Below are 26809 nucleotides of genomic sequence, written 5' to 3'. Positions count from 1 at the left end.
CCTCCCCGAGCGTCCCTGCCTCACCCCCGGGGCAACCCCTGAATCCCCCCCTCCCCGAGCGTCCCTGCCTCACCCCCGGAGCACCCCTGCGTTCCCCCTTCCCCTCTCGACCCAGGAGCACCCCTGCCTTACCCCAGAGCACCCCTGCGTTCCCCCTTCCCCTCTCGACCCAGGAGCACCCGTGTCTTACCCCAGAGCATCCCTGCCTCACCCCCAGAATCGTTTAGGTTGGAAAAGACCTTTGAGATCATCAAGTCCAGCCGTATGGTTCCTACTTTGGGGTCTCTGCCTCAGTGGAGAGGAATTCAAGGCTTAACTTGTCTTTTAATCAGACGTCAGCCAGGAGTGGTCTCCAGGCAGGCGGTGGAATGAGGGCGATGCCCCTCTCTCAGCAGGAGGAAGAGGTGAAGCTGCCTGGGAGTGGGCAACTCTTCACCAAGTGAGCATGCCAGAATGAGGGCGATGCCCCTCTCTCAGCAGGAGGGCAACTGGGAGTGGGCAACTCTTCACCAAGTGGGCATGCCAACTGGCCGGCAAACCAAAGAGTCCTTGCCCGCAGTCCCCAGCTCCAGGGGGATGATTAATGCTCCCTCCTCCCTCCCCTTGTTTAGCTTTTCGTAGCTAAAGAGAATAACTTGTGTTTGAATACTTTCTTCAGTTGGTGATACTCCAGGATGAAGTTACCCACCACTGTAAAAGCCCTGTGCAGTGTCTGCTCCAGACTGCAGGAGTGGAAATGTCTTCATGGGTGTCATGTAGGTAGGATCAGCACGGGGACATGCAGAGCAGCAACATTGGAAACCAGGGAAGGATACTGGCTGGAGACCCTGGCCAAGTGCCTTTCTGGGGAAGTCTGGTAAGTTCTGTATATCTTTGAAGAACAGAGATCAAAAAATCAAAGCAAGAAAATTGTGCAAGCCCAGAAACATGCATGAAGCTAATGCCCAGGGGGTTTGCTGCCTTCTGATTACTCCAAAAGCTATTTTCACTTCGGGAACTGTTACAGCCGGGCAGAATACCTCTTCAAACCCACCACCACAGCCACTGCCTTCATAGCAGATGCTGATCTTGCTGGGAGGAGGCTTGAAAGGGCTCTTTTTAAATCACGGTAAATCATTTGCAGCCAGGGAGGTGAGAGCACCTCACGGCACAGCGCAGGCAGGGAGCCTGCCCAAGTGCTCCTGCAGGGGTGGCCTTTGGTGGCACCCACCAAAGGGTGGCCTCCAGCAAGGACCAGCCTCATCCCATCTCCTAACTTGCCCAGCACTGAGACAACATGCCAGCTTCACCTTTAGATCCGGGCTTTCTTTCTCCAGGTGCTGTGCAGGGTCAGTGTGGGCAGGCTGTCCCCAACGGGCAGGCAGCCGGGCAGGCCTGCAGCTGCCTGACACAATGTGTCCCCTTCCTCAGGGAGCCAAATGTCCCCAAACCACTCCACGAAGCAAAGGACTCAGTCCCCGCTGCTGCCACGTCCCAACGGAGGATGTCACTGTGCGCTCGTGGGAGCCGTGGGTGGGAGAGCAGAGGATGCTGCGTGTGCCAGAAACTCCTGGCTGGTGGGATAACGGCTGGAGGGTGCCGTGCGCCCATGGGAGGCTTCGAGGAACTTTGTGCATGGCTTCAGCGCTGCCTTGAGGAAGATCAGATTTAACCACAAACCCAGCTGAATTCCTGCCGGGCTGCTGAGCAGCCCAGCTGTGCAGCTGCAGCATGGCCGCAGCGGAGAAGACCTGAATTTTGTGCGTATCACCTGAGATGTGATGGAGAAAGGGTTTTTTTTTCCCCCATGATGTTTGATGAACCCACAGACCACTTACATTCTGTGACTGTTTGTGATCTGGTGTTATTTGTAATCTCTAGCTATTCAGATAATCATTAGTATTCATTGAAACGTTTACAAAGTCCAAATTATTGTGTGCATGTTGCAGCATTATCACTCGGAGCTGTTTGCTGTTTGTTAGCTGTCATTCATTATTCAGAGTTTTCTCCATCCAGACAGAAAGCATGAGCCCTACTTTGTACCTGAGGTAATTTATAAAGCGATTTGCAAAATGCAACATGGACAAATCTCAATTATTGTTTATCCAGAGTGATTTGCCAGGAGTGTTAGATAAGTAAGAGATGTCGGAGCTTAGCGGACTATAGTTTTCCTGGCCCTGATGTTTCTCTCTTGCTTCAGCGGAATGAGAAATATATTTCTAATATATTTCAGGAAACATGCTATCTTGGCAATAAAGCAAAGGAAATCACCCCACCTAGAAGGGGTAGTTAAGGCAGCTTCCATACAGACGTGCAAGCAGATGGTATGATAGCTGACGTTCTGACCTGGCTTATGCAGTACATATGCCACATGTAGATATCCCATACGTTCATAAATGCTTATATATGTTCATATAGGGTGCATTGACCACCCTGCAGTCAGCCCATGGGGTCCTCTCTGGAGCCTCAGAGCTTGAATAGTGCTTAGTTCTGTTACAGGGGCCGAAATGGGAGCTCGCTGGAGGGCCAGAGCTACAGCTCAGCCATAAGCTCTCCTGAGCCTGGTCTCTGTTTCCTCGAAGGTTGTGACTGAGCAGCAGGGACTGGGGACAGCAGATGCAGGCGTCCCAGCCCAGAGCTCCCTCCCGAACCCGCTCTCGAGGGCTTCTGCCCTGCTGCAGCGAGGCAGCCGAAGAACCACGGCTTGCAGCCTCGGTGCTAAGGTAATTCAGTGTTTCCCGAGAGCACACGCGGGGTGCAGCTAGGCTGGCAGACGAGCCCTAAAAGCCCCCAGGAAGGGTGAAAAGCTGGGAGCAGCCCTGCTGCCACTGCCGGCAAAGCAATTCCTCTCCCGGGGGGCTCCTGAGCAAGGGGCCAGGAGCTCTCCTCCCCTCTCTGCTTCCTTCCCTACTTTGTTTTTAAGAAGCATTTAGCTTGAACATGGAAAGCAGCTCTGCTGAGAGGGACCTGGGAGTCCTGGTGGATGACAAGCTGACCATGAGCCAGCAATGTGCCCTTGTTGCCAAGAAGGCCAATGGTCTCCTGGGATGTATTAAGCGGAGTGTGGCCAGCAGGTCGAGGGAGGGTATCCTCCCCTTCTACTCTGCGTGGCCAGCAGGTCGAGGGAGGTTCTCCTCCCCCTCTACTCTGCCCTGGTGAGACCCCACCTGGAGTACTGTGTCCAGTTCTGGGCTCCCCAGTTCAAGAAAGATGAGGAACTCCTAGAGAGAGCCCAGAGGAGAGCAACTAGGATGATAAAGGGACTGGAGCACCTCCCCTACGAGGAAAGGCTGAGAGAGTTGGGCTTGTTCAGCCTGAAGAAGAGAAGACTGAGAGGGGACCTTATCAACACGTACAAATATCTTAAGGGCGGATGTCACGAGGATGGAAGCAGTCTGTTTGCAGTGGTGTCCAGCGACAGGACAAGGGGCAATGGGTGCAAGCTGAAACATAAGAGGTTTCAGTTGAATATGAGGAAGAACTTCTTTACTCTGAGGGTGACGGAGCCCTGGCCCAGGCTGCCCAGGGAGGTTGTGGAGTCTCCTTCTCTGGAGATATTCAAAGCCCGCCTGGACGAAGTCCTGTGTAGAATTCTCTAGGAGAACCTGCTTTAGCAGGGGGGTTGGACTAGATGATCTCCTGAGGTCCCTTCCAACCCTTGCGATTCTGTGATTCTGTGTGAGTTCTGCAGACCTTCTATATCTTTAAAAAGAGGCAAGGGTAATATGTGGCTTTTTTAAGGCTGCTTTGTACTGGAAGAGAAGTCTGCACTTGAAAGTTGTTTTGCATTCAAGCAGAGAGTGAGTAAGAAGTGAATAACCCTCTTGTAAGATGGCTGGGGAGTTTCTCTGTGATGTGAAGCCTTCGGGCTAAGAAACAAATAGCTTCTGCAGCCTCCTGGTGTTTAGGGAACTTGAACTTCGGATGCAATTTAGCAGTTGGCCCTGTCCTGGGTTTTGGGCACTGCAAAGTCTGTGTGTTGCTACACCACGGAGCAGTGCCTGAGGACCATCAGCTGCTGCTGGCTTTGCTAAGCCTTGCTGGTGGCCATCGCCTCTCTGCGTGGTACTGGTTACTGGGGGGAAACAGGCCATAGGTCTGACTCGTGGGGTGTTTGGTACGTGCCTTGTATGCATGTGGCTTAGCACAACTTGCTCCTGTTTCTGTTTATTATTTTAGTTCGAAGGTCCCGGAGGGACCAATTTGGAGTTCCCTTTTAACAGATATATTTCCTCTGTTCAGCACCTCATTTATACTTTCTCCTGTGACTTGCAGAATTGCACATAGATGGACAAGCTGGACAGAGGAGGTATGGAGAAGTTCTGCCTTCTCCAAAAACTCTTATCCAAATAAATAAAAGTTTGCATGCGGACTGGTTATGCTGGCCACCAAAGACACAGTGCTGGGATCCGCTGTTCCCAGTGAGGCACCTTCTTCTACAGGCCAGGTTTAATTCTCCTTGTTTCTAAAATTTAACATCTTGTAATTTTATTAAATCCCCATAATTCCCATATTATAAAAACACTATGGTTTTATTAAACACCCAGTTGAAGATGTTTTCACTGTAACTCTCAAGTGATTCCTTGAGCTACAAGACATATGCTATAGTCCATGTCAAATCAGAGCCTATTATACATGCATCTCTTTTGTCTTGGACCACTGTCACCGGTTACCTCATGCATTTATTTGCAATTCATGAAAATCTCAAGACAACATATGCCAAAACACTGGATGTGGCGAACCATGCCACAAAACCTGTTGTCAGCTTCTTAGGAGTGCTGTAGAGATGCTGAGATTTTGTGAGATGCTTGTTCACGTTCTTAATTTTGTTAGATCCTCCTTATCTTCCTAATGAACCAAGAAATCCAGATGCAAGGACTTGGATTGCTCCCTGCTCTGGGAGGCATGTCAATATGTCTGTGATAACTTTGTTGGCTGGCTTTGTTATCTTTATCTGATTGACTTAAGTTTTATTCCATGAAATGACTTTTTAGCTCTCAAGAGTGCATTAAAGAGTTTCTTAAAGATAGCACCATCTTGCCCATAGGTAGCTCTTCTATACAGTAAACCCAGAGCTTGTAGGATATTCCTTTTTAGCTGGTTGATTAAATATTGCTACATAATTGACAGCATCTCCCACCTTCAGAGACGGTGATTTTCTACAAGTGACAAAGTGATAATCATGCCTGAGTCATCAAAAAAAAAAACCCAAATTTATGCTTAATAGACACTGTCTCCCTGCGGTTTGTCTTGAAGAATACATGGCCTGAAATCGCTTTCACGTGCATCTCAGTCCAAGATGGTCCGAGATGGTCACAGCCAAATTCTACGCAGAAATACCCCCAACTGCACCAAGCAGCAGATGGCTGAAAAGTTTCGAAGATTTTCTGCCCTCCACTCCAGGCACATCTATAATTCAGTGCTTGCGCTGATGTGCTTGGCTCCAGCTCAGGAATCTTATGGCACTTCGACATCAGTAGAAGCGACCCCGTCGCGGGGCACAGATGTGTGGGCAAAGAATCCCACCCATGGGTGGGCTCAGCTGTGCTGGGGCATACACGTGGGCCCGTCTGGGCGTTGCTCTCACTTGCTTCTTCATGAAGGGGAGAGATGGAAGCTCCCGTTTCTCCTGGAATAAATCAAATTAAAAAGATTGAATTAGGTGTTAATGACGAGGGGGTTTTCATAATCTGTAGGGACAGAAGTAATCCAATCCCCTGGATGTTGATCAGCCTCATCCCACCCTCCCATGGAGGAATTTGCACTTTGGTACAGGTTTAGATACGCATCATTGCAATTACACAGTGAGGACAGCTGTGTCCCGAAATCAAGAGTTATGGAAATCAGAAGACACATTAGCATCAGTAACATTTAATGGGGAAATGGCAGCTTTCCCGAAGCCTTCTCTTTGATCCGTGTCTGTCTTTGCATTCCCATGGAGGAAGAGCTTCCACACCGAGGAGTTTGCTCTTCCAGGGGGCAGTGAGGATGCGCAGGGCTGGAGGCAGGGCAAGCTCCAAACCTCCAGGAGAGATGCTGTTATTGCTATGCATGAATTGTAGTTTTGCCATTGCTTGTTTCTGTCCCATGGAGCCAGCTTGCCTGTGAAACAAACTTTAAAGAAAGAGATGATTAAAAACCCTCTTTGTGTTCATGTCTTCACTGATGAGGGTTGAAAGTACTCTGGCATTCACACAAGTATCTGTCAGTATGAAACCCATCTCTTTGTTTTATTTCCTTTTCTTCTGCCTTTTGTCATGGGAAATATTTATTCAGTCTGGAAAATTCCCTTTTTTCAGATCCCCTCGCAAGTTACCAGCACACGTGGGTGAGGGTAAGGGCAGCGTGGCAGAGAAAAGAGATTCCAGAGCGGCTGAGGATGAAATCTCCGGAGGAGCCCTTGAGCACCTGCTTTGCCAGACCATCGAGCTACTGCACAAACAGGGAAGCCAACCCCCGATATAAATTTTTTACATGCAGCATCAGAGGATAGGACACAGAAAATGTCAGGGGAGCATCTGCCATTCCAGAGACAACTTTCCACTGAAATGCTACTCTTTGATATATATTTCTCTTTTAAAAATAAAACCAACAACAACTTGTCTGTCAAACTTGGGGAGCTATTAGGACAGAAAAACAGCACGGCAATCCAAACCTGGATGGGACATCATGAAATCAGTTGTTGGGTACACTTCATCCTGCTGCTCAGCCAGATGTCAAAATGACTTCTGCTGGTGGCAGAAGGTCTCTTCCTTACCGTACCACAGCAGACTTAATTGAGCAAGTTTAATTTTGGATAAAGATGATGATGACAAGAATAGCCCTCAAAAATGCTAAGAAATGCCCTGTGAACCAGATTTCGCAAAGGTAGGAAGGGCAGTAACATCTCCACTCTCAAAGCAGCACATGCTGAGAGCCGTACTGCACGGCACCAATGGCACCAAAGCCACCGCGCCTCTGAGAAGGACCACAAATGCTGGAGGGGAATTGCCCCCAGCCCGGGCATGGTATGTGTCCATTTGTGTTCAGAAAAAGTCCTACACCTTTTCACTTCTTTCTTTTCCTTCCTTCTTTCCTCTCCTTCCTTCTCTCTCTCCGTTCCCAGCTGTAGCTGTAAGTGGCAAATCCAAACTCCTGAAGTGTCCAAAAATATATCCTCTAGCCCAGGGAGACTGTTTGCAGTTGGACCTGTACCAAGCTACTGTGACTGGTTTTGGCTTCTTGGGAACTAACTTCTTAAAATTACAAATCACCTTGTCATGAAAGAAAGTCACATTTCTCGTCTTGTGCAAACCAACCGCACTTTTGTGAGCATGAAAATGCTGAGTTTAGCTCCTCTGGGGGAGGAAAACACAGCAGAGCAGGATGAGTAATATGGTTAGTAATGAAGTTACTGTCTGATCAGAATTAACACCTGGTTCTTGTCAAGGCCAATTCAATATTGCATTTTGAAACGAAAATTTCCAAGCACAAGGGGAATAAAAACAAAAGTCATCCTGCATCTGTCAGCTTGGACCGAGTTGGCGGCTGCTGTTAAGACCAATAGATGTTTTCAGAGGGAGACAGCAGGGTCTGAATAACAAGACATGATATCCATGTACAGCTGCTACCAACGACGCTGGAAGCATTTTGCCACGTGGAGGAGTAAACATTAAAGCTCTGTTGAAAAAGTATCAGTTAAAGTTGGTACTCCATCAGGGGACTGTTTAAAGAAGCAGGGCTGGGCTTCGTTGTTAATACTCTTAATGGAAGTAAGTGGTGTAGGTTAAGAGTGATGTGAGGACATTTGGGAAGGACTAAATAATTCCTAATTGAAGCCAGTGCCGTTACCAGCAGATGGAAAAACAGAGCAGCTGTAGAGAAGTGAGCTGGGTTTCTCCGGGCTTTGGTGCAGGCTGCAGCACAGCATGCTCCTTAACGTTTCATCAAACTTTATAAAACTTCAGGACACTAAGCAATTAGAGGGGTAGAGTTTAAGCCCACTTATGGAGTCCATGGTTTTCTTCAGAGCTGCCACCAGGTTCTCGTGGGAGAAGACCTACAAATGTCAGCTCCCTTACTCCCCGCTGGCCCGCGGGGGCCAGGAGGTGGGGAACTCATGTAATATTTAACGGACTTCCTGGGCTAATTAAGTATATTACTTTATATAGTAACTAACATATCTCTAATATGTATCAAAATTTAATTCAGTTTAATTCATTACTGCCACTCAATGTGGGCCCAATTCTCTTCGCCCTTACAAAGATGCAACCACATTAATTCATTGCGTGCAAGAGGGAGGACCACGTAGCCCTCGTTCCGCCAGGTCATCTCCAAGCAGAAATATAAGGACAACTTTGCTCTTGTCTCTGCACAACTTGGCTGAACCAAGAGAGCTCCTTCAGAGTCACATCAGCGTGTTCACAGAATCCCAGAATCCCAGAATGGCAGGGGTTGGAAGGGCCCTGCAGAGATCATCCAGTCCAACCCCGCTGCTAAAGCAGGCTCACCCAGAGCAGGGTGCACAGGACATCGTCCAGGCGGGGGTTGAATATCTCCAAGGAAGGAGACTCCACAGCCCCCCTGGGCAGCCTGGGCCAGGGCTCTGTCACCCTCAAGGTGAAGAAGTTCTTCCTCATATTCAACTGAAACCTCTTACGCTTCAGTTTGTGCCCATTGCCCATTGTCTCCAGGCTGCTGGATGGTGTCTAGCCAAGAGGGACTGAAGCTGCTTGTTATTCTCTCCCTCTCCAGTGGCTCCTGTGAAGCGATCCAGCGGGATTTGTCCAGGTCCCATGGACAGCACTCTCATTCACCAAACGCCCTCTTCAGAAGTCCCTCTGCTGTGCAGAAGAGGCAATCTCCCCTGTTCCAGGCTGGCTGCACCTCTTTGGGGTGGGGGACTCTTCATCTGAGCCAGCCATGAGAAAGAGAAAAGGCTCCTGTTCACACACAGGCCCTGAGAATGGCCCAATACCATGCTCAGAGAGCCCTGGGATGGGCACATGGCTTCTCAATGGTGACCTCCGCACTGGCTGGAGACCTCATCTGAAGTGTGTGGGTTGTCCCTAAGAGGGGAGAACAGGACATTACAATTAAAAACCCTATTCTGCTGCCCAGGATGGCAGGGAGGAGATGCTGGGGAGGTACAAGTGGAGATGCAGGCAGAATTGTCTTGGCTGGACCAAAGCTGTACGGTTATGGGCTGTGACCGGCACCTTCATCAGATGGGCACCCTGGGCTGACCCACAGACCCATCTCCTGAGGGATCCTGGGGGCAAGGGGCAGGCAATGGTTACTGGAGATGCTACTGTTGTCACTCTTAGCAGGAATTTCAAGTGGCTGTGCTGCCAAAAGCACTTTCAAGAGCAATCTGTGAAAGGCTGTAAGGTCCAACAGCTTCAGTGTCAGTTATAAAGCGCATTTTCTCCAGAGGAAGGTACCCTTCCTGGGGAGAGGGGAACATGTCCCTCTGTCCTTCCCACCCTTGTCTGCCCTGCTGGGTTCCCTGTCCCAGCCCCTGCAAGCCACCGTGCCCCTTCTTTTCTGTGTTTGAAGAGGCCGGATTCTGCTCAGCTCCCCAGTTACCAGTTTGCTAGCAGAGGGATGGATGCTGCTCTCCCCGCCTGCCCATTGCCTTCCAAAGCCTGACCCCCCCGTAGCCTGCAGTTTCCAGATCAGTCTAATTTAGAAAGACCTTCATCTACACAAGGATTTTCCCTGACTCCTGGCTTTTCTCATAAAACCCCCTGTCTCAACCCCATCTTCTTGCTGCTTGTGACAACGCCGAACCTGCCCTTAGATCTAACAAAGGCAGGCGGAAAATGTATTCCATATTGAGCCTCAATGTGCCTAATGTATTCTCTTCTATTAGCTATTGCTCCAGGTCCTGATCTCTGATTCCTTGTCTTTTCAGGCTTCCTTTTGATGTTCGTTATAAGGCAGCAGAGACTAATAGAGAGTATGTCAGGCATCTGACTACAAAAGCATGGGGAAGAGGGATTAAAAGGGACACGGTGACAGGAGGAAGACAAAGCATTTAGGAAGCATCAGCCTCCTGCAGGCGAAGCTGCAACGATGCTCAGGATGTTTTTGCCTGCGCTGCTATCTACCATCCTCCCCTTCCAAGCCCAAATCTACATTCCTGGAGTTGCTTTGGCCTCTAGACAAGCTGGTCAGTTGGAGTCAGATTTGTGCAGAGAGAAATAGTACAGGGCAAAGGAACCAGAGCTCTCCCGGGTCCAGAGAGGAGCTGAAACCCCCAGCAGGTTTGTTTATTGGGCTGGCTTGCAGCAAACAGGGTTTTAGCAACAAAATCCATCTCACCTCCCAGCCTGTTGTTTGCTGAGGTTTCTGGGCTGTTCCTCTGGAAGGACAGGGAGTTTGCTGCTGCTGTAAGTAACAGGATTCTCATTTTCCCGACTGTGTTTATGATACTCCTCTTCTTGTGCTCAGCTAAGCTGTCTCGGGGGACTCCAAATGCTACATAGCTGCCACCGAATGTGACAGTCGCTGTGATTTAGCAGAGTTCAGAATATCCTGGACCAAATAACGGGGAAAAAAAGAAAAACTGAAAGTCCTCCTCTCTGCAATAAGTAACCGTGTCCTGCCAGCACTGAGCTCTGCCTAACCAGGGCGCAGCCACGCTGGAGGTGGGAGTTGGGGTGCAGGGAGATGCCGAGGACAAGGAACAACATTAGATGCCTCCGGTGCGAATTAAGGGACTGATTCACACAAGAGCTGTAGGAAAACAAGTTGCTCAGGGCCAGGTCTTCCTTCTGGAGGGTCTTTGCTGTCATCCCCCTGGTCGTTGGCTGGTAACACGCAGGGTCACTGATCGGATCCTGCTCCTCCAGCGGACGGTGGTCAATCAGCAATTTTCCTGTGTGCTGCAGCACAGGAGTGCATGTAATAGGAGTGAGAATTTGCAGGATATTGGGAACCAGGTCTCCTTTTATTCTGCACGATAAACCCTACCTGCTTATCCCAAAACCAGCAGCCACAGAAACTCCTCTTACCCTGTCGCTTCCCACGCCTCTCCACCGTGCGGAGGCTGTGAAACATCGCCTGTTAGCAGGGAAGGAAAAGCAAGAAATAATTCCCCACCTGTCTCTTTTGTTCTTCTTTCCTTTCTTTCACAGGGCCTAGGAGACACGGGGAAGCTTGGAAATGAATGTCAACCAGACACAAAACTCTGTCGTGCAATTTTTGTGGGTGTTATTAGCTGATGAAGGCTGGTCGGTGCTACGCGGGTGGAAGGTTCCTCAATAATTTGCTTGGAAAACAGAGGAGAGCAGCAAAAATAGGAATAAGATGGAGACCTGCATCTGGAGTGAGAGGGCTGAGGTTTTCTGCGGTTTTACAGCTCCCAGGGGCCCTGGGGTATCTCTCTGGCCATGGTGCAGAGGTGGTTTTCCTATTTCTCACCAGATGCTGAAGGAGGGAAAAAGCAACAATTCCCTGTGGGAAGAGGGGAGCTCCCCCCGGAGCTGCTGCTGGTGCTGGGGCCGGGCAGAAAAGCACGGTCAGGGCAACTGGGAATGGAGGAGGGGACCAAACTGGTGCCAGTTGCCTTTAGTATCTCCCTGGTGGCTAAAAGCTTTGGCAGAAGGTGAGGAGCTAGGATATTCACCTTCCCCACCTCTCACCAGGCCCAGGTCCCACCATCCTGCCGCCACCTCCCAGCCAGGACGCCAGTGCAATTTCTCTTTTAATTTCCCCTTGTCGTGCTCTGCTTTAACTCTGCGAATGAGGTGGTTTGCAGGAAAGGCTCTCCCATCACTTCAGATGCTATTTCCCCTTCTCTTTGCTTTCTGGTGTCTGTCAGCGTTGTCTGACAGCATGACACGGTGCGATAAAAAAGGGGAGGGATCGCAGAGCACAACGATAAATTAATTGCATTTGCTCAGGTACGAGATGAATTGTCCAAATAATTTTGCAAACAATTGTGTGTCAAGGCACAGAACAGTTTTGTGAAATGGAGTCAATAATTCGGGTTGTTAATAATGCATCACACACAGCTGATGCTCTTCCCAGCGCCCACAGCTGGGCTTTGCGGGTCCCACTTGTTTGCAGGCAGGTTGGGAAGGAGAGGGAAGTGATTCTGAACAGCTTTTCATGTGACACTTGGCATTTACGAATATTTGGGCATCATTTTAAAGAACTTCCCCGGTTTCAAAGTAATCCTGTCTGAGCTTGCACATATAAAACTGTGCTCGTTTGCTCGCACGCGTCGATGTTGTACGTGTGACCTCCCCAGCCTTTCACAGCCCGTTACTGAGCATTGGCACGCACCGGCAGGCTCTCACACCCAAATTAACTGTGCAAAGTACACAGTATTTTGAAAAGCAGTTCCTAAAGAGATACTCTGTATTGAGCAAGAAAGTGATTGGGAAAGCGTGTGGGTTGCTATTTACAGCAGCCAGACTTTAAAAAGTTTTAGCAAGTTACAGACCCTCTTGAAAACAAGCAGGAAATATTCCAAAATAATCCTTTAATTCAATTATCATGATTAAGATTTATTTATTTATTTTTAAATGATACTAATTTTAGCAGCTCAGACCAGCTGAAGCCAACCCCCCCTCCCTGTCCTGGCCATGCAGCCCTGCAGAAGCCCACCGTGAAGAGATGATCAGGGGTGATGGGGCTTCAGGGGGACGTGCTTCAAAAAGCTCTTCTATCGCTCTGCTCATCATCTTCACAGCCCCGGCCGCTGTGTCAGGCTCACGGCAAGTGTGTAGCATAGCAGTGGAAAAAGCAGCGTGAGGACAAGGAGGAGAGAGGATTTGTGTCTGTAATTGCTGGCCTGTAATTATCTGCCATTGTGCATTCTGTTTGCTCTTCCTGCTTCTCATTAGCATAGAGCAGGGAAAGGATTTAATTGCAACACCGCTCTGTCTATGGCGTTATCTGCAAGCAGAGCAGATCAAATCAGCCTGCCTTTGGGGACAAGGGAGCGATTAGCTTCTGTAGGGTAGCGGGGTACAGCTGATGAAGATCAAGAGGCAGAATACAAATTGCAGGGTGCTGCGCACCAGTCTGCAGTTACACGAGTGCCGCCTCGAGCAGGCTTTTCTCTCCTCTTCTTTCTGCTGATCACTTGGTGGAGGCAGAGTCCCACATCCCAGTCAAGATCCCCAAACTCTTTGCAACATGAGGCTGATTTTCTGAAGCATCCACTTCAGTTTTCACACTCTTGGCAGGACACGGCTGACAGCGGGGACAGGGATCTGCAGCGTGGCTGCTAGAAACCTGGGTTAGAGGAGGGCACGCGCTTTGCCGAGCCTCGTCTCTGGGTCCTGTGCACCACCATTGCACACTGGCAGAAAAACGCAATCCTGGGGTTGCACAACTGCAGCAGCTGGGTGGATGGGAGAGGAAGAGACCTCTCCCCCCGGGAGGTTCTGCGAGGAGAAATGAGGTTGAAGCAAGCACCACAAAAAAGTTGCATCTTGCAAGAAAGAGGGGCTGTAACAGTGAAATCCAGCTGGGCACAGACTCTAATTTTATCAACGTGCATGTGATATGGCATGAATCTGAGCTGCCGCACACGGAGCGGCCAGAAGTGGAGGCAAAACGACCCAGAGCTGACCTGCGGGCTGGTTTCCAGTGCAGTGAAAGCAAAAGCTGCCCCTTCCTCAGTCCCCATGGGTTGCCCATGGGCACGGGGCAGCTTCGAGCCTGCTGAGCTGGCTTCATGCTACGGGCAGACACCTTGGTACCAGGGGACTTCAGCGTGGGCTCTGGCAGCGCTTTTCCCCATGGTTTGGGCCATGAAGTGAGGAGCTGGGTTTCCATCCAATTCTCTCTGCTCCCAGCCACCCTCTTCCCTGCAGGCAAAGGAATTTTTCCATGCCCTGGCTGGATCTATGCTCACCAGCCGATCTGATCAGCGAGGGTGGTAATATTGACACTATTACTCTGGCATATTAGCCAGAACATCTAAGTCATCACACAGCTCCGCAGCCACCTGATCTCCGGCGCCGATTCCCACAGCCTCCGCGCTGCCGCCCTGAAACGCTGCCACCAGCGTTAGACATAACAGCAGACTTAATTAAAGGGCGGCAGCCTGCCAACATCCAAGAGGCAGAGCTGAGCTGGCTGCGCTGCTTTCAAAGGGGTATTTTTAAAAAACCACTGGGAAATAGCAGGGCAAGCCCTGCCGCGCCGATGCCCACGTGGGTCAAGCATATGTTTTGCCTTGGTCTCTCCCCTGGGAAGAAGTGCTGGGGGGGGACTCGGCTGGTCCCTGATCCTATAGCTGACCCCACTTTGGGGGTGCTTGCAGGGACCCTTCCCAGTGGGGCGCACGGTGGGGTGTTGAGTCTCATCGCCATCCCACCCTGGTAGAGAGGGTGATGGAGAAGTGGGGTCCCCCCGTTTCTGCAGGCTGGGGTGGAGATCAGGGGTACTCCGGGCTTTTCCCCTGCATCAATCTGTGTGCAGCGAGGGGATGCAGGCGGTGGCCACGGCCTCGTACCCCAGATGTGCGCTGGCAGAGAGCTGAACACACAGACCTGCTTCCCTGCTCGGCTCGCCTGTGTCAGCCCCAACGCAGTCTTGCTAATTCCTCACTTTTTGGAGCCTCAAGTTTATCCACTTCTGCAATAAAATGAGATGAAGCGACATATTTCCATGGCTGTCGGGGATCTAAACACCCCCTCCCCAGAGACCCCAGCAGGAGCAAAGGATGGTGACCACCTGACTCAGGTCCCAGCCCTGCTGTGGAGTTGTCATGGCATCTGCCCCCAGAGCCCTTCCCGAGGCCACGCGCCGTCTGATAGTGTCAGTGCCATCTTGATGCTGGAGGATCCCTGCGGATGGATACTGGCTGCTCCTTCTCAGAGGACAAAAGCATTTTTGCATCTGGAACCGAGAGCAAGCAGCTGCACAAAAGCAGGACAGGGACGAACCAAGTGCAGGAGGAGAAAGGTAAAATCCTCGGGTACCACTTTGCAGCAGGCGGGTCCCTGTGGCACATGTGCTTCGCAGCTCTAGGCAGATAACAGACAATACCCTGATTATGGGAATGCATTTAGTATTGTGCACCAAATTGTGTGGATGCCTGGTTGAAGAATAGCTATTCCAACAAAAAAAAAGAAGACCAGAGAAAAAGAAATCAGCCTTTGGTTTCTGAGTCATTGCTTTGCTTCACACTCAGGAGTTGGCCCACTGTGTGTCCAGAATAATTATTAAGCAAGTTCTGATAGAAGAATTTTATTTACCCAGCCTCAAAAAGGAAGAAAAGAATCCTTAATAGTTGATTAGATCAAAAAAGCATAATTTATTTTTCAATAAGTGCTTTAGATGTAAGATCAATGGCTTGAGGTTGATTGATAGGAGCTGTTTGCAAAGACCTTCTTAGATCTAATTGTACTCAGGCAATCACACGGACTTCTTCTTTGAATAATGTTAGATACTGTCCCTCTTGTACAGCTGGGGGAGGTTCCAGAAAATAGCAATACTTTGCATTGGAGAGTTGCTCAGCAACTGCCCCATATTATTTTTGAGTTGTCCCTGAGTACAGCCTCCCTTCTCTTTGATCTTCGCGTAATTTTTGTTGCTGCTACTTCTCAAAAAAGACAACATTTTGAAAGAATTGCATCTCCATTTGCCACAATATTTTTTTATTTTCCCCCCAAGCACAAGCGAAGCCTGATGACATCAGGGCAAGCACTGCATTTCTCTGCAGAGGGGAGGAAATTAAGGTCCATCTACTCTGCTAGAGCCTTTCATGGAGTATTGGAGAACCTGGGCTCCAACAGAGATTTCACATCTGTTTCTGTACATTGTCCATATATGATATTCAGGGGCACAACAGCGAGCCTTAGCTCTTGCCACCGAGCTGCCACACAGCTGGGTTTGGGCAGACGAGCCAGTACTAGCACTCCTGTTGTAGCAGCATTTGATTAAGAAACGGTGATGGGGTGATTGGTTTGGAGAAGAGAGTGCCAGGGCTGGGATTTCTTGCTCCGCTCTAATCCCAGATGGAGCTTGGCATGGAAGGCATTGCTCTGCAGTCCTTGTTTGGAAGGAGCATCACATTTTGCCAGCCAGTTATTATCAGCCCTGCTGGTAAACACCTTGCTGTGAAGTAAAAAGTGATCTACCCCAGACCTGCTCATCCCGGACTGGTGTTTCTTCCACGCTCTGGATGACACAGCCCTCTCACAGGGCCCAGCAGGAAGGAGCTCCGGGTTATTGTGGCGTATCTGATCTTTTTCTCTCATTTATTTTCTGCTACTGCCACGCACAAGTGGGTAACGAGGTTTGCACTGTGTTTTGGTCTCGGGTACCAGAGACAGAAAAAGAGCAACAAGTAAAACACCAAGTCCCTGCTGTACAAAAAAAGCCTCAAAAGGGCCAGAGAACAGAATAACCCATGAATTTAAATGACATTTGCAAACATGAGTCAGGAGCATCTTTTCTGGAATCTCTAGACAGCAGTGTTGTACAACTGCTGCCAGCTATGTGGGCTAAAACGGAAACGATTCGGCGAGGGTTAGCGCAACACCGGCTCGAGGAGGACACACACAGCTCCTGAGCCAGGTTACATCCCAGCCAGAGGACGTCATCAAGGGAAACGACCAATTTCCTCATTTCCCTGTGATCCCAGACTAACCCCATTAGGCAATTACCAGTGCAGAGCTGCCGAGCCATGGCGGGGGGTTCCTTCTTGCCGTCTTTCCCCAGCGATGGGTGGCAGAAAGTCGTTGGTTTGTTTTGCTGGTGTTTGACCAGGCACCACCCAAAAGCCTGAAAAACAAAACCCTGAAACTTTTAATGCAAATTAACACCCGAGGCAGCAGAAGGAAGCAAATTTCTCCATCTAGTAGAAATTTCAGCTTGGAAGGTCTAAAAATAGACTTTTCTCGCCTCGGGAATTCTAGCCTTGCCTTGCAGCTCCTGGTGCTGCAGATTATTGCATTCATAATTTAAATGTTGGATGGGTATAAAATTACTCGTGTGGGAGTTATTCAATTTCTGGTAAGTACATTTACATTAAATAGCAGCTGCACATACAAAAGATAGGAAAAAGCCCTTCCACTTCTGTTTGCCTGAAGTGGTGAGAGCATGTGCAGCCTCACAAGGCTGCTGTTGGGAGCAGATAATCTTTTTTTCCTCCTGAAAACCTGATGAAGTTCACCATGGCTGAAAGGGCACTTGTGTCTCCTCTCTGACACTTGGCATAGGGCCTCTCAGGACCAATCCCTCTCTGGGCCAGAGAAATGCCCAGCGCTGATGTGAGTGCTGCCAGCGATGGCAATTTGTCTGGTTTCCAACCATTGCATTTTGTCACCTCAGTGCCTGCGAATCTGGAAAGCCCAGTATCATGGTGTCCCTCTCCTGGGAGGGTCTCTGTTCCCCTCTACAACCGGACAGAGGGTAGAGCTTGCTGGGCATCATCAGGTGGACCAGGTATGGCACAACCCAAGTGAGGTGGTTGCTCCCGTGCTCACACCTGGTGGGCTCAAATTTCTGCCCTGACTGTCCCCATCACTTGCCTGGCTTTCCAATTGCCTCTGTGTGTTTGGTTTTGCCTGTGCTCACGCAGACGTGTGTAGGAGACCCTCCTCCAGTGCTGCCTGGTGAAGCAGCGGTGGGATATCCAGGGGATTTAATTAATCCTTCCCATGAGGGGAGGATTTTGCCAAGGCAGAGATGATGGTAAGTCCCTACAAGCCTCACTCCAGACTTTAATTTGAGGCAGGATGTGGGGTTCCCTTCAAGGTCCATCCTCCCTGCTGCCTGAAATCCTCCCAGATCTCTGCTCTCTGCTTCTGGAGTGGATGCTCTGCATTTACGACAACTGAGAGTTGGGGTTGTTCAGCCTGGAGAAGAGAAGGCTCCAGGGAGAGTTTACCGTGGCCTTTCAATACTTAAAGGAGGCTTATAAGAAAGATGGGGACAGACTTTTGAATAGGGGCTGTAGCGATAGGACAAGGGGTGATGGTTTTAAAAGAGGGTTGATTCAGACTAGATAGAAGGAAGACAATTTTTACAATGAGGGTGGGTGAAACACTGGCACAGGTTGCCCAGAGGGGTGGTAGATGCCCCGTTCCTGGAAACATTCCAGGTCAGGTTGGACAACAGGGCTCCGAGCAGTCTGATCCGGTTCAAGATGCCCCTGCTCATTGCAGGAGTTTGGACTCAATGACCTGTAAAAGTCCCTTCCCACCCAAACCATTCTATGATTCTGTGATTCTATCATTAATTTGAGGAAATTAGAGGCTCACTGGTCATTGTTCCTTCCTCACCCTGCTCCTTCCTGCCCCAGTTTTCATTCCCTCTGCCTCCATGCTCCCAGAGAAGGGCTGTTTCTGGTCTGTGCAAAGCCACTGCCAAAAAACCAAGTGGCTGCATCTGGAGAGCCACTGAGGGAGGATGGCTCAGCTGGACCCAGCTCGAGCTGCATCATCGGGCAGACCCCAGCTCCGCACCCAAGGGGCTGCAGCAGCTCCGGCACCACAGCAGCCTGCAAGAAATCCTGGCCATCCCCCACCAGCACGGCAGGGTTACTGGGGCACTGGCTTGCCAGACAGCCTGGGGGTTTCAGTGATTTTTTTTTTTTTTGGTGATGCTTTTTAAATTCTGACAGCGCAAGCCTACTAATGAATCACATCTTGGTCAATTAGAAGTTTCCTGTGAGTCGTGCCTTCTTGGACGTTATTCACGCCAGTGTAAATGCCATGCTTGGAGCCAAAATTGAGCTCCGTCAGCCAGGAAGAAACCCTGCCTATGTGTAAATGAGGAGAAAGTACCTGCAAAATCTGCTTCCCAATGACAGGGTTTGAAAAATGCAAGCGTGCTTTGCATCCAGAGCGGCTGAGCACAGGTAAAGCCTCGTCTTCTCCTCCCGTCCCAGCCAGGTCCTCTTCCCTGGTGGTAGGAATAAATTGAACTGTGGAAGGGGCCCTGAGCAGCGATGGAGACAGAGCAGTTTCTCACTGCTGGGAAGCCTTAGCAGGCAGCCAGCTGGCAGGGCTCCTTCCTGCCTGCCTGCCTGGCCACGGGGCCGGCTGGCTGGGGATGCCTGGGTTTGTCCTTGGCGCTTGGGAAACGCCGCCACCAGCCCAGCCAGGCGGGGACCCGAGGGTGATTTCTCTCTTTACAAAGCTCAGCGGTTTGATTTTCACCCACGGTGAGCACCTACCCTCAGCGCAGCTCCCTGGGCTGGAGGAGGGTTGTGCTCTGGGTTCCGGGCATCATTTCTTTTGCATGGAAATGGGGACAAGGAGGGATTTTATCCTTCTTTCACCATCAGGGTGAGGGAACTGCTACTTGCCAGCTGCAATTTCAACCAGTCTGCTTTCATCATTAGAGACTTCTAATTTGGATCTTAGCTCAGTTAAGGTAACAAACCCTGTTTTTCCACAGTGCCCAGACTGAGTCCACCTTACTTTTCTGTTACCAAATATACACGCAGTAATCAAAATGATTCATGGTACTTTAATAGACAGAGTAATACAGCCCCTTCCTCCACAACAGGGTCCTTTCTTACTCCTGACAGCCATTCTTCCACCTAATCACTTGTTTTCTCCCATTTTCTGAAAGAGCTCCCTTGGACAAAATAATGCTGGACGTGTAAGACATCATTGTGAATATCAATGAAGGGGTTTTTTTCTTTTCCTTCTGCTCCCAGTTCCTCCTCTGGGCTAAAAGTAAATAGAGTCAGCTGTAGCTGACACAGAAGCTGATGAGGGAGGCGCATTAGTTTGTCTGCCTGTCGGGGACTGCTTGTGTAGCAGACGTCAGATCCAGAGCCAAACTTCCCAACTCCATCTGGGACAGGATCTGGGACAGGATCTGATTTTTTTTTTTTTGTTCATGCTCCAATATCCTATCTATTTTATTACTTTTTTTGGTGGAATTTCATGATAAGACCCTTTTTCATATTTATTTTTAAAACCAGCTTGCAAAATAGCATCATTTGTTTCAGGCAAGTTTAGATGCTCATTTTCAAGCACAGAAGATACTGAGGCAACAAAAAATTAACCTGGATCTTATTTTGATGGATGCATGTGAATTTGTAGTTACTAATTAGTTTGTTCTAGCGGTTGCCTAGGGATCAGTGAACAGGACTTTGTCACATTCAGCACAGGAGACCGTCCCAGCAAGTAATATGTGCACATAAAGATTTGCTGGATCAAAGTTGCTAGTTTTACAAAGCTAAAGAAAACTACATGCCGAATTGATTTGGAACAGTCTATAGTGTATCAGTAAAAAAAGCTCACTCTCTGCTATAGCCAGTGTTTGGGTTCTTTTTCTTTTTGCAGGTGTTGCTGGCACAAGTGGTAGGGTTAAAATCCAGGGATTTTTTTTTTTTTACAAAATTGCAGGGCTGAACTGGCCTGAGCCCGTTCCCAGGGTGAGTGGATGCCTGAGCTCCATGCTGCATCGTGAGGAGGTGGTACCCTGAGTGGGAGAGCAGTCGTCCTCGTGCTGTGACCTCTGCCAGCCCCGGCTGCTCTTTCCCGTGCTGTGGGGCACAGTGTAGATGTGTTGTCGTCGGGAACACTTGAAAAATACACGTACACACCACAGGAATCACTCCTCTGCTGTCTGTTCATCCACAAAGCCAGCAAAATGGAGAGGAAACTGGTGCTGACTTGCGGAAACACTGTGCTAATAGTGTCTAATTCACTAAATAACTTAATGAAATGAATTCAGCCGACATCAGCAACGCCTCCATGTTACCTGGGCAGTAGGGATCTGTTCTACTTTCTGACTTATCATGGGGAGTTATCCAAAGGAAAATATCCCTCTCGCTGTGGGCTGTGAGAAGCGTCCCTTCGCCCTGCCTCGTGCACACCCATCCCACTCAGCCACTTGTGACGGGTGAGATCCTGGAGACAGAGATAAGTTACCAAGGAAGCACTCAGACAGGTTAAATTTTACTCACACGTCAATTCTGATCTTGCATCAATAAGTATAATTAGCTTCTATTGACTTCAATTTCCAGAAAGCAAGCATCATATAAGCCATTGAATTAATCTCTGATCTAAGTACTGCCATCCATAGATAGAAATTTGGTCCAAAGAGTACAAGAGTAACTTGCCATGCTGCCGTACACGTAGCTAAAACCAGACACTATAATTAATTCTAAATAAGATGGTCTTGTGGCCAAGTTTGACAAATAAACCTCTATTAGGGTATAAAGCACCATTGATCGTTGGCAGATCAACTGGCAGCAGCATGATGGCGCATGGGCATGGGGAAAATAGAGCATCCTCAGCTCTGCTCCTGAAACAGAGACAGCTGAAGCTCATGGGTACCCAGGTTCCTAAAAGTTGGGCTCCACAGGGGCTCTGGTATCCCCCTGAGGTGCTTCCCAAACCCTATACAAGTTGGGGGGGAGGGGAGTGAAGCTGAGAGTCAGAGCTGATCTGTCCCCATCTTTCCTGACATGGACTTTCATTGCAGGGAAAGTGAGATGGGATATGGAAGCGACCTAGTTTTGTCCAACTGTTTTTATCCCGAGCACAAGATCCTGCTCGTCTCTCCTCAGCTCCAGGAGTGGGAGTTTCCAGAGCCAGGAGTCGTATCTGGAATTGGAAGAATTCACGATTCAGCAGACAGTAACATGAAGACTTGCGAGAAAGAGGGTGTTTTTAAGAAGCTTTCTGGCTTACTACGGAAAGCCCCTTGTATGCTCAGCATTCGGCTGTTAAGCTTACACAACTTTGACCATGGAAATATTCAAAATGGTATTTTATATTGAAGAGAAGTGGCTCAGACCCTGACCTGCCCTCAGCTGAATGGGTGCAGCTCCCAGGGAAATTATCGCTGAAGCGGAGGATACAGGCTGTTGTGTCTTTTCCTTTCCATGCCATTACAAAGAACATGCTTATTCAGCCTTTTAGCAGACTGGGGCTATTTCTACTTATTCAGCTTTTGCCATGTTCCTCATTATTTATGGACTCCGTTTTCTCTTGAATTGCTTTTCTTCAAGATTCTGGTTAAAATTCACATGGTTTCAGCATTACCATGTTTTTCACTAAAGCCTTATCAGTGTTACCGATGTCTGCTTTTTTAATGTCTTTTTTATATTAAATAAATTTATGTCATACTTTTCTTTCATAGTATCTTCCCTTTTTTAGTGCCAGCAATTCAAAAGACACTGTCATTGTCAATGGAATTCATAATGTCTACCTTGCGAAATGGGACAGGCTGTAGGAGGAAATCTTTATTATTCAGATTGTGGAAGATCTGGATGTTTCCCATTTCGCAAAGTGGTGTCTGGCTCACGCGTAGCTGGATGCAGCCTCCTTTCACTTGGGAAGAAGGAGAGCCTGCCACTGCAAGCCCTCGAAGGCAGAAAGTTTCTCTCCGTCCCATGTTTGCACAGCCTCCAGCATGGCATGACGGGGTGTGCCCTTTTATAATAATCACAGTTAATATTTAACAAGAAAACTGCAGAGAACAGGATGTGAAAACCATTGTCTCCACCTGGGCACAGTGCGGTCGCCCAGGCTGGTACCTGCCCTGGGCTGCTGAGCTCCAGCCCCGACAACCGAGGGGCAATAACCAGACATGGGCTGTGCTGCTGGCTGCAGCCCTGCTCATCCTCTTACGAGGTTTGCTCCTTCCCCATGTCCCACTTCCACATCCATGTCTCCCTGTGGCTGATCACAGAATCACAGAATGGCAAGGGTTGGAAGGGACCTCAGGAGATCACCCAGTCCAACCCCCCCTGCTAAAGCAGGTTCTCCTAGAGCATCTTACACAGGACTTCATCCAGGTAGGCTTTGAATATCCCCAGAGGAGGAGACTCCACAGCCCCCCTGGGCAGCCTGGGCCACTGCTCCGTCACCCTCAGAGTAAAGAAGTTCTTCCTCATATTCAACTGAAACCTCTTATGCTTCAGTTTGTGCCCATTGCCCCCTGTCCTGTTGCTGGGCACCACTGCAAAGAGTCTGGCTCCGTCCTTGTGACATCCACCCTTAAGATATTTGTATGTATTGATGAGGTCCCCTCTCAGTCTTCTCTTCTTCAGGCTGAACAAGCCCAAAATGGTGGCTGAGGGTAAACCCAAACCTGCCCCGTCCCTGCCGGTGCTGGGATACACAACCTTTTCTTTTTTCTGAGCACAATTATTTCCCTTCTCCACTGATTTTGCAATTAGTGACAGTACATTTAATCAATTGTTTTGATAACTTGGGGCTTATCTGCCCAGAGATATTTTGGGATTCCTAGTTTGTTTTTAATTCACACCTTCCCTTAATCCAAATTAACTTCCAAGTGTGGACAAGCCCAGTGGTCCTCTGAGGTGAAGCTGTTGGTAAACGTGAGCGTGAGTGTTTCCAAGCACATTCAGCGCAAAGCTGTAAGGACAACGCCGTGTCTTTGGAACGCGGTGGAGGCACGGTGTGCCGGGAGCCCCAGCCTTGCGCTGCAGATGGGCACGGCACGGAGGAGTGACCAAAGCAGCGCTGAAACAGAAGACGCTGGAGCACTCGTGAAACAAAGCTTTGGTTTCGAAGCTCCCTGGCAAGGAGTCGTTGCCTGAGAAGAGCTTCCCATGGCAGAGGGGAGCACTTGCCCACAGATGTTGGGACTGAAGTGGCTGCCTTTGGCCAGCAGCTCATTGGGAGGAGAAGAGAAGAGGCATTTGTCTCTGCCTACATACAACTGGTGAAAGACGATCAGTATTTTCGCTGTAACGTGCCACATTTCCCTGCATTGTATCTAGATCCCAGAATCAATGTGTTTTGTTTTTCCATTTTCCTTATTCTGTCGCAATTTAGGTTTTGTAAACCCGCCGCAGTGACAAGGTTTGCTTGGATCAGTTCTCTAAGCGGATTGCGTTGCTCCGCAGGAGGGGAACAGCTGGGTTTATTACAGGTGGAGCTGCTGGTTACACCTATGCCTGAGCCAGTTGCTCAATACTTTCCATTGTAAAACCCCGTTTTAATTGCTTTTAATGTTGCAAAACGTTTGCCAGCAAGACAAAATCTTCCATGTCATCTCCTTTAAAAGGTACCTGCTCTCTCCCCTCATTGCCAACACAGGAGGGAGACAAATACGGAGACAGATTCTTCTCCCTGTCCAATTTTGGGGTTTTGTGATTTTAGATTGCTAGAGAGTAGCCCCACAATATTTAACAAAGGAAGAAAATTGTCAATTAGCCTTATTTTTGCTAAGCATGGGCATTTAGCTCAAGTGCCCAAGAAATGCCTGGGAGAAGGATTTTTGCGGCAGGCTCACAACGTACATGCTTTCAATTAAGACCTGAAAAAGCTACACAAATTCAGTATTCCTTACCAGTGGATTCCTCTTTCCATGATCTTTTTGGAGAACTCTTCCAGATCAGCTGCTTAGACATGACAAAGGCCTGCACAGTATGAAAATAATTTAAATTCATGCTTACTTTCTGTTTGTGGACCTTTGCTTAAAAGCTGCAGTAGAAATATTTCTGCACTTAATGCTGAGCTTATGATGTTAAGCAATCCAGAAGTGGGTTGCTGAACCAGGGCTTACTGGAAAAAAATAATCACTTTTCTGGGCAAATCAGGAAAATCTTAAAAACAGATCTGGAATGATACAGATTATCCTCTACTCCCAAAGATTTGTATTCCCTAAAGATGAGCTCAACAAGCCCTCACCTGGGTGAATGCAGGGATGAAACAACAGGAGGGAACAGCGAGACTGGATCCGAAGGGACCGACAGACATCCTCAGAGCCAGCTGTGCTCACCCCAAAACACTCCTTAACCCCAGCATGTGTGAGCAATTCCCGGTGGAGATTTAATTTGAAACCAGATTTCATTTGTGCCACAGCAAGGAGCATTATCCCTGTTAATTCATGTCTCGTATATTGTCAGCATGTAGCTGATGGCCAGGAGCTGTCAGCTCCTTTAGGAATGAGTAATACTCCAGAATCAACAGACGGCGTGCCAGGTAAGGTATTAGGGGAGGGCAGGAGGGAGCCATGCGGCAAAGGAGTGGTTTGCATTTTTGCTGCTGCACTTCTGAAAACATACTTTACACAATGCTGGTGGAGGAATAAATCCCATCGCGATGTGGGCCTTTGCCATCCCTCCTACCTCTGTGCTTCCTTGCAAGGCTTCTTTGGTGCCTACAGCAGATAACAAGCAATGAAACGGGCATCTGTGGTGCTATGTCTGCGGCCGGACTCTGGTCTCCGGCAGGAGCCCTCGCATGGTGCCCAAACCTGGGGACAGGTCCACCCCTGGCTGGTCCTGCTGGCCCCTCTGCCACCCCCTGCACCCATGAGTTGTTCTGGTGGCAAAGGTCTGGCGTAGCGATGCAGCCATTCCCCTGCGAAAAAGCATCTGCATCCACCTCTGATGAACAAGTTCCGTGCTACAGAATTAATCTGCCAATTCCTGTATTTGCTTTGCACTGAGAAGCGTATCAATGGTAGATGATCATTTTGAGAAGAAATATTTCTGCGACTCATCTCCCTCCTTCACTCCCTACCGTTCCTTACTCGGACACCAGCTTGTCATTCCCGAGTGGTTTTTGTCCACTCTTGCGCTGGCCCCTCCTGACATCCCACACAATTTCCTGCATAAGAGGACAAGGTGTCCCTCAGCAATTATATCAATGGCTCGTGAGATGTACTTCACGCAGCCCCATCGGTTTCTAGCTCCTCAGGGTGGACGCTTCTTATCCCTCCGGCTGATCTCCTCAAGCACCTTGCTCCGCACACGCTTTCCAATTTTACTTTTTTCCTTTTAAAACCCTGGTTGCTGGGTCCAACGAGGTTTCATTCCATCCTTAAGCTTTCAGGTATGAAATCACATCTCAGTGGAAGAGAGCTCCGAATCGCTCTCATCATGTAAGAAGTTCAAGAGTATGTGAAGGAAACCACTTTGCAGACTCGGAAATTAGAAGGCAAGTAAAAAGAGCAGAGCAGGTGTTATCCAAAAGAAATGTTACGAGTCAAATTAGTTTTAAACTGCTCACTCACGGCTCTGATACTTGCATCAACCTCTACAAATAGCCTCAATTGCTTTAGCACACCGGTCATTACTCCGAGGCGAAGGGGATTATTACGAACTCGCCTCCAGTCACCTGGTGTGCCTGAACAAGTGGAGTTCAGGGCTATAGAAATAAAAGCAGTGGGCAGCTTCCCTCCCGGGAGGGAACGACGCTAACTCGTCCGATGCCAGCCCATGGGTCTGTTGACCGTTTCTCTGGCACTTCCAGATGTCCACGAACCTGCTCCAAGCAGAGGCGCTGGCCGCAGCAGCTTGCTGGGCCGGGAATGAAGCAATGCCCTGAAAAACCAAAATGTCGCATCCCTGTGGCCTACGGGTGACAGGCGCCACGCCTCCAAGCCAGCGTAGAATGTTTAAAAAAAAAATAAAAATACAAAATTGGTTGAAATAACAGCGGTGAACAGCAAACTACGGCACGCTCGGCCATCCCGGGTGGGCCGCAGCCCCGCGAGAGCCCAGCCAACGGTGAAAAAGTTGCACTTCCCCACCCCTCAATTAGGACGGCACATTCTACTACATAGGTGATGGTGAGCCAAGATCACGCTCCGCAGCTGGATGATGGTACAAGCGTCTCACAAAGCAGGGCCACGCCATACCGGCAGCAGCGCGACCGGCTGCGTTTGTGCAGCGGAGGCCGCTCTATCCCCCCAAAACGCTCCCAGTGAGGCCGCGCAGCGCAGCGGGGGCTCACGGTGCCGCCTTTATCTGCATAATCCCGCCCCTCCGACGTGCCATTGGCCAGCAGTCTCCCAAGCAGTGGTGCGGCGCGGGGCTGGGAGTCCCGGCACCTGATTAGCATTCGCCCCGCCTCCTGGGGGATGGGCGGGGAAGCTGGTTCGTCGCTTCGGCGGCGGCGGGGTGCGGCCGCGGGGTGCCATTGGCAGA

The 26809-nt window shown here is 49.4% G+C and overlaps 1 protein-coding gene across 1 annotated transcript in view; it reads right to left on the bottom strand.

Moving 5' to 3' along the window:
- The window catches only part of HRH3 (histamine receptor H3), a 30153-nt gene extending 3430 nt beyond the window's left edge, over positions 1–26723 (bottom strand). The window contains 1 exon segment of the mRNA XM_035899276.1: positions 26490–26723. Within this exon segment, the coding sequence (XP_035755169.1) occupies positions 26490–26723 (234 nt within the window).
- Positions 26724–26809: the final 86 nt, after the last annotated feature.

The sequence above is a fragment of the Egretta garzetta genome, unplaced genomic scaffold, assembly GCF_000687185.1.
Source record: "Egretta garzetta isolate BGI_Z169 unplaced genomic scaffold, ASM68718v1 scaffold158, whole genome shotgun sequence".
Classification (NCBI taxonomy): Eukaryota; Metazoa; Chordata; class Aves; order Pelecaniformes; family Ardeidae; genus Egretta; species Egretta garzetta.
Note: the sequence above shows the minus strand (reverse complement) of the source record. Positions and strands in the feature narration are given on the sequence as shown.